This window comes from Plectropomus leopardus, chromosome 7, assembly GCF_008729295.1.
Source record: "Plectropomus leopardus isolate mb chromosome 7, YSFRI_Pleo_2.0, whole genome shotgun sequence".
In the NCBI taxonomy this organism is placed as follows: domain Eukaryota; kingdom Metazoa; phylum Chordata; class Actinopteri; order Perciformes; family Serranidae; genus Plectropomus; species Plectropomus leopardus.
Genome location: NC_056469.1, coordinates 3884670 through 3897397, shown reverse-complemented (window position 1 = coordinate 3897397; position 12728 = coordinate 3884670). Strand labels below are relative to the sequence as shown.

At 39.3% G+C, this 12728-nt stretch overlaps 1 protein-coding gene across 1 annotated transcript in view; it reads left to right on the top strand.

Moving 5' to 3' along the window:
• The window catches only part of tsnare1 (T-SNARE Domain Containing 1), a 200622-nt gene that overhangs the window by 156840 nt on the left and 31054 nt on the right, over positions 1-12728 (top strand). The window contains exon 11 of the mRNA XM_042490496.1: positions 3813-3922. Coding sequence (XP_042346430.1) covers positions 3813-3908 — 96 coding nt within the window. The 3' untranslated portion in view covers positions 3909-3922. The remainder of the gene's footprint in view (positions 1-3812; positions 3923-12728) is intronic.

Sequence of the window (12728 nt, the reverse complement as noted above, 5' to 3'; positions counted from 1 at the left end):
ATGCCATCCAGTAACCCATCATGTTGATGCAGAAGGTGGGTTTTGGTGTTGGGATCTTACACAGAAATCACTTGAATGAGAAAATTAGTAACAGATCATTTTGTTCTGTAAAGTTAGGCTATTTTCTTTTTTTCCCTTTTTTTTTGTTTTTACAGTTTTTATTGGGATCAACTCACTTTTGGAGCCAGCCTTAAGTGGCCATTCAAGGAACTGCAGTTTTTGTCACTTCCTCATTCCACACTCCATTTTTCAGTCTTAATGCTGCTGCTTGGTCAGTGCCACTGAGGAAAAACTGCTTAAGAGGATTCTCAGCTCCTACAAGAATTAAACTCTCACTAAAACTTTTTTTTTTTTTTTTTTTTCACCTACAACATCATACTTTAAGTTGACTTTAGCTTGTGGGAGCCTAATTTGTCAAATAGCAGATATCCATCTTTAAAAAAAACAAAAACAAAACAAAACAAAAAAAAACCAGATTGATCATATTCCAGCTTAAATATGAACTTGTATTAGACTTTAAGAGTGACTAGTATAGAAGGTGTGAGAAAGACACTGTCTCCTCCCTGAGGGCTTGCAGCACCCATAGGCCCTGAAGCGCTGGCACTAAGGACACCATTCTCTGGCAGATTAAGTCACTGGTGATAAGAGCATCCCTCCTCTATCCTCCTCTGTCTCTCCCTCTGCGAGTCTCTCTGTCCCGCCTCTCAGCCTGCCCCACAATCTGGAAAATTCTGGTTTTAAAAATACCGCAACACTTCCTTTGTTGTACTAAGCCCTTTTTTGTTCCCCTCTACCTTATTTATTTTCTTGTTCCCCCCAAATAACAGCAGCACCGGGATGAGCGAGCAGGAGAAATAGAAAACGGAGGGAAAGAGCGTTTGGAAGAGAGAGGGAGGGAGGGAATACAGTATATAGAGAGAGGGAGCGACTCAGCACTGTCAGAGTGAGCAGAGAGAAGGAGAGGATGGCAGAGAAAGTTTATAAGGCATAGTTTAGGAGGAAACGCGTGAGAGAAGCTGGGGAATCTGTGGTGGCCAGCTGCAAGAGGGGAGATAGCGGAGAAAGGCTTTTAATTCTCAATCCCCACAGAGCCTTTGAAAATTACCAATCTTCTTATCACAGACGCAGGGCTGCTTATGCAAATTGTTGTGGAGTGGAACGTTTAAACGGAAAATTACTCGACAGCATTTTTTTTCTCCCCCTCTCCCTCTCTCCCTCTCTCTTCCACACAGAAAGCCTGTTTTGAGTCTCAGATAAGAAGATGAATTGCTCTCTCCGTGCTTTGAAGCGCGTCAGGATTTAAAGACTCCAGCCTCGGCTCTGGTCTAACGCGGCTGCTCTCGCTGCCTTTGTAGCAGAAAACAGGCTGGGGAAAAAAAACGGGAGAAAAGGCATTTCAAAACAACATAGATTCTTTGCTCCAATACAGCGTCAATGCCTGAGGAGACAAGGAAATATAAATATTCCCTAACCCCCCTCTTCACTCTATTTACTTTAATTTTTAAATTTTTTCTTTTTTTTTGCTTAACACAGTCAACACTTTTTTTTCAGACATGGAAAGTAATTGACATGGATGAATAAAGCTATGCTGCGAAGTGGAAATGTTTGAAGCATTTGAAATCTAAATTTGACCACAGGCAATATTAGAAATGAAATGGCAAATCGTGTTGAAAATATATAATATAAGCACTTAAAATGAAAAGGCCTATTGAATGCGTTTATGGGATTGTTTCGTTTAACATGTTTCTGAGCTTCATGCTCTGTGATCAGGTAGTTTTTGATACATGCTTCATTTCTCGGTATAAACACACTGTTAGAGCAGCTATTGACTGCCATCTTGCTTGCACATTTCATCAACATGACAACGATCGAAGAAAAGCACTTCAATGCAAAAGTGAGTTGGAATATAAGTGAAATGAAAAAAAAAGAGAAATTATTAAACCAAAAAATACAATGGAACAACAAATAATGTCTTTTAAGAATTCATCTATATTGAAACAACTGGTAAAATTAATTTTTAAACAACATTACACTTACATATGCATCTTAAAGTGATTTTTTTTTAGATAATTGTTCCTTTTGGGAAATTTACACATCAATTAGGACAGGGTGCCAATAAATGATAAAACACATAATAACTTTTATCAGGGTTTCCAACACACTCAATCAGTTGTGGCAGCCCACCACAAGCAAAAAATCTGCATTCTGATTTTCTATTTTTTAAGAGCACAGTCGAGATTCACCTTTCAGTTATACACTGCACACTCTCAAAGCGCAGAGCATACTTCGGGTACAGATGAAGCGGCAGAATGCCGGGCGCAATGAAACTGAAACTTAATCACGAATTGCACTAGGTCTAAAGGTTTGCATTTACTCACCTCTGCAGCAGCTGTGCCTCTCATCCTACTGAAATGCTCCCAGGCAGGTATAATGTTGAGCGTTGGAGTGGGCAGAGACAATAACAAAAATAAATAAAAATAATGATTTATTATAGCTACTATATAGATTATAACACACTGCAAACCTGGAGTTACCCGAAAGCCAACTACTGTGTGCAATACACTAACTATACATAAGTACCTTATATAGCCCAACTTCAGAAATCCCGAAATGTCCCTTTAACGAACATATAAACAGTCAATAAATAAAAGTTATTCAACAATTGTGAATCACTGCAACTGCGAGCTGTCCTCGAGCATACAACCATGAAAGTGTTCACCAAATATTAGGCTGATTGGTCCAGTAGTTTGCATGATTAGCTGCGCACACACACACACGACCAAATGCACAATCCCCTCTAGGCTTCCAGCTGCAACTTATGAAGTAAAAAAAACATGTAGGGTACAATCAAGTACATGTACAAACAATGTACTACTTGTATATGCAAACATTTTTAGAAAGTAAAAATGTAATGAAGTGAATTTGCATATATATATAGTTCAGTACTCTGACAAACCATATTATATTATACATTTAGAAAACATTGAGTCAGCAAAAGCAACAGTCACATTTTATCAGTTTTTTCTTGACTCCTTTTTTTGTTTGCTTGTTTTATTTCTAACTTTTGAGGTACAGCAATGACACAAGCATTAAACAATCTATTTAATGTTCTGAACAGATAAGTTTTTTTAATTCTTTAAGTGGTTCATATCTTTTACCTCCCTCCTCCTCTTAGTCATGTAAGAGTGCCTCATAGACAAGAATAATGTGCAGCAGAGGCATCACAGGGCTGAGTGCACAACATTTTCATGGAGTGAAGCGTAGGCCACCACCGGACAGTCATCCCATTTAACCATTCCCACATTTTATCTGTATTTGTCAGTGTGACCTTGAATCTTCTAGTGCCTCTAGAACTGCGTCAATCTTATGCAGGCTGAAATGCCACTTTCCTTGTTCTTCCATGTTCCCTTTCAAGACGTCTGTCCCTCTTTGTTCTTGGAATTTTTGTGTTCATGCAAAGGTGTCCTGTGCAGGTTGCATTGAATTTGCTAAAAAAAACAAAAAAAAACAGGGCAGTTGGTGGTGTCATGGCTCTGTAGTTATTAAACTGGAATTTGACATTTGCAGGGTGGCTAATGTTCTGTATGCAAACATTGGTCACTGGTTATATTACTGCTGTCTCATGTTTAACCACCAGCTGAGAGTTTATGAGTATTTAATGGCAAACCGGTTATGCAAAGATTTAAGGCAGCATCATTATTTTTAGTTTTGATGGCATGTCTTGGCTAACACAGCAGACAGTGTGCAGTGTCCAATAGGGACCAGACTAATGCTTGAACTCCACCCACCTACTGAATCCTTTCTCCCCACAGAGGCAGCTGAGGAAGAGGAAATGCTACCTCCTGGTGGCTGGAGCCATCGTTCTCACCATCCTCATAATCATCATTGCTGTTTCAGCAAGAAAATGAGACCGGCCACTGTGGTAAGAACTATCATTCTCAATACAACATGCGGCCGCTGTTCCTGACATCTGACACTGTCAGTTCCATACTAATACTGCTAGGACTGGACAAATATAATAGTCTGACAAGAGCTGATATTCATCTTTTATTGAAAGTGGGATATTAGTCAATTGTGATTGGTAGAAAAAAATTTCAGGTGTGCCCTCAGTTTGAAAACTGCATTTTAAACACACACACACACACACACACACACACACACACACGCACAGAGAGAGAGTATTGGCTCAATTAGGCCATTTAATTGAACTACTGTCCTTGTCCCAGTATAAAAGCGAGACTCTATTAATTGGTGGAGGTATGTTCAACTCTGCAACAGTAGGAGATTAGATGCCCCTTTTTAGCTAGTTGCTATTTGATTATGTAACATACCAACAAGTAAGCAAGCGGCAAATGTATATCAGCCTCTCGCTCTAGCAGTCACCATGTTGTTGTTCATCTTGTTTTGTTTTCTTTGCTTCTTATTTTTTATGACTTTATGCTGTTCAACTTCCTGGTCAAAGCCTGCTGTGGGGACTATGGAGCATGAGCAGAGCGCCTAGGCCAGTTCAGGTTTGGTTGAGGTGTATACATGACAGCATAAATCGACCCCCAACAACCCATTTAGGTGTGTTAATCTGACATCAAGAAATTCAACTTAGGTTAACTCTTGGGTCGCTGTCATGTTTTCCATCTTTGGTTTATGTACAGTGTATGTACTCAGGAGATACATTTTTGTGGTAAAGGGCTGCAACTAGTGATTATTATCATTGTCAATCCATCTTTTAACTGATCAGTCATTTCATTGTTTAGTCTATAAAATGTCAGAACATAGTGAAAAATACTCCTCACAATGTCCCAGAACCTGAGGTGATGTTGTCAAATGTCATGTTTGTTTTATATAATCTCCCCATATTATAAATTTGCTACGATATGAAATAGAGAAAAGCAGAATATCCTCAGATTTGCTTAATTCTGAGAATATTCAGCATTTTTGCCTTGTAAATAACATTATAATCAATTGTGGCAGCTATTCCCGTGTTGTAATTGTTAAACTTTTTATCACGAGAATCTTTTTAGATTATTGTTGGCACTCAGTTGCGTTTTTAATTTTAATTTTGTTCCCAATTGGCAATATGCAGCTACATACTATCTGACAGAAGTGTTATTCCTCTCTCATTTTTTTAAGCAAAAGGCAATATAGAAAACATTCAAGTCGCAAGCTTGTATTTTTTAGTTGTCACTGACCATCACTTTTTCCAGTTAAAATGACAGCTGATCAGGGTAGATCCCATCAGCTGTAACTGCTGACAAGACATGTTGGCAGTTGTCTTGTTAAAGTGTTCTCAAAAAGGACAGGGTGGTTATTTTGTAGTAAAACAAGACCAATAAAGAGGCAAAATGATCCAAAAATGATCATCCTAATGGTGGCATGTAAATTTAATCAAAAGTTTCATAACCCATTAAATGCTGATGTTACCTAAATGTCTAAGAAAAACCTTATCAGATTTGCTAAGAGATCTGAAAGGATTTGATTTTTGATAATTGGATTTGATGTTGGACTCCAAAGTCAAATGTTCACCGACCCCAAACCAATGTCAATTGCACATAATGTAGGTGGAAATTGAAGGCTGGCCCTTCGATAGTCTGGCGACCTGTGCAGGGTGTACCCCGCCTTATGTCCAATGACAGCTGGGATTGGCTCCAGCAGCTTCAACAACAACACAGCAGTTTCCTGGGTGAAGGTGCTGTGTTTTTTGACCCATCTCGACCTCATTCATATAAGGTCTTTCTTGCTCTTTTTGCTTTCTATAGGGTTGTAACAATAACCACCACCCACTGTGTGACATCATAGAACTTGTGAATTTGTGTGTCCAGCACAACAAATGATCCTGATTGCCCTGTTTTTGTGCCGTCGGCATGTCATTTCAATACATTACATGCCACCACCACATAATGTGGTGTTAAGAGGCCATAGTCATGTCATATATTTCTGTGAGACCAGGTTGCAGAGAGCAATTTGTTCATAATTTTCATCTTGTATGGAAGGTAGTTCCCTACAGTCATACCAGATATCTTCATGGCTCTTGTGTACAGAACTGTAGACAGCCTTCCCAGGCTTCTTCATGTCGCTGCAGTTGACTTCCCCAACAATTTAGATATATTTGTGATTGCTGCCGGATGCTATTGATCATGTAGGAAACTTTATAGAAATATTTGAAAACCTAAAGGAATATCCAAGCTTTAAGACAGGCGATTTAAATTCAATTCCAAATCCTGATTCCAATAAAACTTTAATAACCTCTCTCTTGTGTGTTTTGAGACTGAGATTTAAACTGTGCTGTTTTATTTGCCAAAGCCTTAAAAATCATCAAACTGGCCTCGAGAGGCCATAAACATAAAGTCTCTCAAAGTGAAATATGATGGTATGTGTTGGTCGGGTCCAGCTTAGTTTTCTCCAAATGTTCATTGGCTTAATAAAAAATGCTGTAAAACTGTGTGCCAAACATTGGCAAGGAGTGTTAATCCCTCTGCTCACATACTTACTGCCTAATTTGCGGTTTGTACTTTTATCAAATATCATCCACATTTTTGCCTGATAGAATCCTTCAATAGAGGACAATAATGGATGTTTGGTGATTTTGTTTTGACCACCTGCTGTCTGACTGAGACCAAATGGAAGACATCACTTTCTGATACCATGTATTATGTAGAGAAATACATGGAAATAAAAGAAGAAAAAATCATATTTAATTAATTTTATGAAAAAGGGAAACCAACTGCATTGACCGCTACAAATTCAAAGGAGCATTCAGAGCATTTTGAATGTGAGCAAGCACTTTGCAAGTCATATTGGTTCCATTGTTATAGTCATATTGCTTTGCATTTCGAATAGCAGCGTCCATTTGTTTCAAAGCCTTCGTCAGTGAGATAAATGGTGACTCGCTGGTATGGCTGTCTTTTACATTTGATAAGATATTAGAAAAAATGTCCCTCATTTATGTCTTTCTCATGATATTGGCATATGATAATCTGCTTTATCCATTTAATATCTTGCATTGAGCATAGCAAAGCTTGTTTTACACATATCTAACATTAGTTTGAGGAGTTTGTCTGTAAAAGTTGATACATGTTGTTTGCTTGCAAAAACCTGGCACTGTTGGAATTCGTAGCTCTGACATGAATTCAGACTGATCATAAAAACTGTTCTCCAACAGTGTAGAAACTTCTAACTTGCCGTGTTTGATACTCAAAAGATAGAGTATTGTGTTAACTTGCCAATTCTGCTAGAAAACAAGATGTCACCTTGCCTGTATAATGAGTAAGCACTCAAAATCAACACTCATCAGAAGCAAGCGGCAACCACAGCTGAGCAATGGGTCCAACTTGAATACAGATTTTTTTTTAAAAACATCTAATTTTCTTATTTTTTGTTCTTGTGTGGTTTGGTGGAAGTTTTTGATTGCCTCACTAAAAAGATACAGAGGGTTAAAGAGAATTCTTTTGGACACACATTTGCTGGAGTAACTGGTAGTCAATCACAGTTAGCCTGCTGATAGTCATTCCCTCGTATCACCCCTCAGTCGAATAACAATATCTAAATTATTTCACATTGAAGGTGAACTGACAGGTTGTCACCCATGTATGACTGTACTACAGAAGCCCTGAAGTGCATAGTGATTTTTCAGGCAATGTTGCCCAAAATCAAAATAATTTTATCTCCTAAATTATCTTCTTCTTAAGAGATAGGAGATAAATATTAAGGCTTAATTGGACTATTTAGAAAGTCATGCAGAATGAAGCTCTTAATGCACAGTACAAATTGATGGCATTGGTAGTTCAGCCAAATGCTGCATTAAAAAAAGTTTTACATTCTCAGTTCAATTTACAAATGTCCACTGTAAACATAAAGCAGTGATGCTGGCAGGATACTATTTCATACACCAACCGGCAGCAACATTGGGGTTACCACTCACGCACATACACATTCTACCCAGAGAGTCAGTAAGCTAGCAGGTGAAAGAAAGATTGCAGGGTTTGCCACACATTCATGTTTTTTGTGGTAGCCTGCCATGATCAAGACATCTATCACCACATAATGGTTGTCTATTTTGTGGCTGGACTGTTCATTAGGAGCTCTATCAGTTGTCCATTGCACCACACTCTCGAAGCACAGTGCATACTCTGGACACAGAGGGAGCAGTTGAAAGCCAGGCACAGTGAAAGCAAATCTTAATCTTTCATTGTGCTGGGTGTAAAAGTTTGCATTCACTCCTCTCTGCAGCAGCTGCTCCTCCAAAACGTTCTCATCCCAAGTCATCAGGTGTTGCTGCTTTGCAGTTGACTTCTGCATCTCCATATTATGTTTTAGGTATCCTTCTGCGTCTGCAGTTGACATTCCAGGATGCTGCTACAGTGACGTCAACAAATGCATAAGCAACACAAGCACATGGCAACCAAAGCCTGCACATCAGCAAACGCAAATGCTGGCACAGATGGTTAGGTTAAGGGAAAGGAGGCACCTGGTAAGGTGAAGAAAAAAAAACATCACATTCAGAAGGGAAGTGAACACTAGACTCCCACATAAAAGTCTGGGGTTTTTTGGATCCATCCACTGCCCCTGACTCTTTCCCTATAAGTGACCTCGCTTTACCGCAGATTTTCTACCTGATGCCGTTCTATGGTGTATGATGCAGGTTCCATTAAGCCGTATTCTCAAGTGACGCTGCCCATCTGCATATCGGGCTTCTGCAACAGGTGCCCATCCGGCTGTCTGGCAGCGTATAGTAACACTCTGTCTGTCTAAGCTGCGTTATTTGCAGGCTTTGTAATGAGAACGGGCTGGCTCCTCTCATCCATCAATCTGATCAGCTCTAACGGTATCAACTGATCAATTTTCCACCCCACGACTCAAACTCCACAACCTGCTGCTGAAGAAAAAAATTCTTCTGCCTGATACAATGGTGTGTGAAATCAAGAAAAAAAATGGAAATAAACGTAAGTTTTGGCTAACACTGCCCATTAAAAAAAGACAAAGAAAAAGAAAGAATCTCCGTATAAAATATATGGTATGTGATGTTTTCCACTGTCTACTGGCTAAATTCATTCACTTATTTATTGCTTAATATTTTTATATATTATAAGATGCTGGTGGTAGAACTGAAGTCAGATGCTTCATGTCTGTCACCTAGTGACCTAGTTGGATTTCTCATTTCAAATAGGAACGAGTAAAGATAAGCTGAGTGATGGTTAAATCATGACCCTAAGTGATGACAGGGCCGGCTCTTGGCATAGGCGATATAGGCGGTCACCTAGGGCGGCATCTGCTGGAGGGGCGCCGCCATGCCGCCAGTCCCCCTTGGCATCAAGGGAAAATAATAATGAAATAATAATTTTCGATGCCCACTGGCGACCTCACTAAGTGTTTTCTGTCTAGAAAAAAATATATATATTAACATTATAAATATATAAACAGTGACATGTTCCTAAATTATGTGTGAGCACGTGACGTATCGTTATTGGGTGCGTAGGTGCGGGTTAGGGTTAGGGCGCCCAGGGCACCAAATTGGGTAGAGCCGGCCCTGAGTGATGATAAGATAACTTGAAATTCATTTTACAAAATGATATGACATTTGATGACATTTGATTTCCCACAATAATTTGAAGAAAGTTTATTTTGTTTTAAATTAGGTATGTGTGATCTCTGTGTTCCTGCAAGTTTAACACAGCTGTCATATGCCACCAAAGGACCATCTAACTAACTTTAGCCTCATATTACTCATGGCTGGAAAATCTCTCTTGACAAGCACAGTTTCTTTCTCTTACTTGACGCTCAATACAAGATGTCTCTGCTTGCATAAAGTATTGACCGTCACCTATTTTTCTCTGGGGGGAGAAAAATGGAAATCCTGTGGAACAAGGCATTCTATTCATAAAACAGCAGGGTGAATCGATGCTCCTGTGGAGACTGGCCCGTGTTGAGGCTCAGCATTTGGCAGTCGACGCTCAAGTGGCTAGACAATACCAGTTACCACAGCAAGACAGTCTCAGTGCTAAGAAAAGAAACTGGCCATTGTTCAGTCCACCACTGGCTGTTGTGCTGTTTACACATGTTAAAAGCAAGCTTTATCGATGTTCACTTGTGCTTTCACAAAGCAGCGCCACAGTCTAGGCAAACTAATGACTGCAGACAGGTGGGGAACATATTATTTTTGTCCAAATTACTATGAATCAGATGATCTTTTGTCCTCTGTTTTTAAGCTCTTAGCATCTTCGAATGGAGTCTTGACCTAAAGGTTAAACTAAAGTTGCAAGAAGTGGTCAAGTTTACAAAACATTTTCTAAATGTTACTTTTACACACTGTATTTAAACATGCATGTTTAATAAGATTCTATTTAAAGGTCCAATGGGATTTAGGGGCTACTGGCAGAAATGGAATATTTAAACTATATTTTGTTTCATGTGTAATGACCTGAAATAAAGAACTGTTATGTTTTCACTACTTTAGAAAAATATGTTTTTATCTACACATGGAATTGTCCTCTTTCACAGAGTTCACTATGTTGTGACACTGGCTCCAGATAGGACTATTACTGTTTTGCATTAGCTATTGTTCTCCTTCATGCCTGGCCAGCCCATTCACATTCTGATGTCATCAAATACCGCCATTTTGTCAGTGATTTTGGCATAACATAACAACACCAAAAGCCACTTTTGGGGGTGGCAGAATATGCCAGGCAATGTCAGTTTGTAATGCGGCCAAACAGAGTCTTTTGTGGTGTTATGACACAACCCCCGTCAGCCAGACAGCACCTGGCGCAACAGTATGACATACAGAAGGGATGGAAACTGTCATGGCCATATGATATGCCGTTTGACCACATCAGGGTGAAACGCTGCCAGTAATGATGCAATATAAGGAGCTGGAGGGCCCCCACAGGGCGAGCGAGATGGGTGGTAGATGGGTCCAAAAATCCCTGGACGTTCATGCAGAAGCCCTTGTTGACTTCTCATATGAATGTAGAGCCAAACCATGATGTCGTTTTGTAAACCTAACCATGTTATCCATGTTATTTTAGCAGGATGCCTAAGAGGATACCTAGGGTGTAAAATTTAGACACGAAAGTCCTCTGACAAAGCGGCGATATGTGATGACCTGGGATGAGAGGGTGTTGGCTTGGCCCACTGGCTGCAACGTGCAACCTCACCTTGAGATGCCATTAAATCCAAGACAGAAGAATTTAAAATACCCCAAAAAACACTTAGTTAGCAGAGTAAGATACTTGCCCAAATTTTAACAGAAGCTACAGTACATTGGACTAGTCATGAGCATGCATCTTCACAAACACCCAATTTGAAGCTAACTGAGGCCCCCGTCCTCCTGAAACCTGGAAATTCATACCTGTCCTCTGTGGGGAACATGACAACGAGGCCTATAATTCAAACATACAGTGTACCTGAGTTTTGATGTACTGTGAAAAGCACATCCTTAGCTTTCTAGTCATGTTTCACACACAGGGGTGTGACCACATCTCGTCTTTTCAGAATGGGGAGAATTGCAGCAGATTCGTTTTATATCAGTAAGGGAGATAAATGATTGCATTTCTGTTCTTAAAAAATATGTTGGATTTTTTCTTTTTTTTTTTATCAAGAGTCGTAACTATATCTGTAAGACTTTAAAAGTACATATTTTCACTTATGTCCTTTTTGGGGGACACTTTCCATACCTCAGGAAACAAAGCACTGACTGAGGCAGAAAATATTTTTTTAAGCATTAATGATGAATACATAGTCATAAAGTATTGGTCTTGGACACACACACACACACACACACACACTTTAATATTACATTTCTGAAACATTAATTTATTCATGCGATGTAAATATACTGTATGTAATGTTCTTTTTGTGGTTAAGTTTGACCCGATGCGGCATGTTAAAAAAATATTTCTGTTATCTGTTTAAAATAATCTAAATATTAAAAGCCTTTTCTTTAGGGTCTCAAGAAGCTAGAATCTGTAATTCAGTTCCTGATTTTTAAAACCTTTACCCAAGAGCTTTTTAAGAATTTGCTTAATTAGTCAGTGCAGTTTTCACCATGGAATATTGGTCTGTCCACCAGTTTGGTTAAGACTGAAATATCCTGACACGTATCGAATGGAATGCCATGAAATTATATACAAACACACCCTGGTCTTGCTGACTCCTAATCATATTGGGAATATCAAAACTTTTCCTCTATACTCACAGCATCCAGCTGCATCATGTTATGGTTGCACTCAGCCTCTGTCACACTGCTTTTTAGACTTGTTTTGATGACATTGTTCGTGCTCTACAAGCATAAATACATGGTTGCAGGTCATTTAGTTGGTGACGGTGCTTTGAGGATGTACTTGAATGTGGCCACCTTTTGTTGCTCTTATCTCTCTCTGTCGCTCATTTTAAATGTCAGCAGCTGATCTCACATAACAGCTGCTGCGATCAACCTGTATTTTGCATCACTGTGTCTGCCATTGCTGTGATAGGAAATTATGATTTTATCTGCAGCTCAACAGCTTGCCAATGACAGCTGGTCAACAAGTCGCATGGTTGAGATCAGATTTCATATTTGTTATCTGAAAGCAGACACAGAAAATTATGTAAATGAGAACAAGTATATTGTGAAGTCAAATGATAATCATCACAGGTATATTTTTAGAGTGACAGCTGTGATGGAGCCGGAACGCTACGCAGCCGGATCCTTTTTACAAAGGCAGCATTACCACCAGCAGGGGAGTCGTATTTGGGGG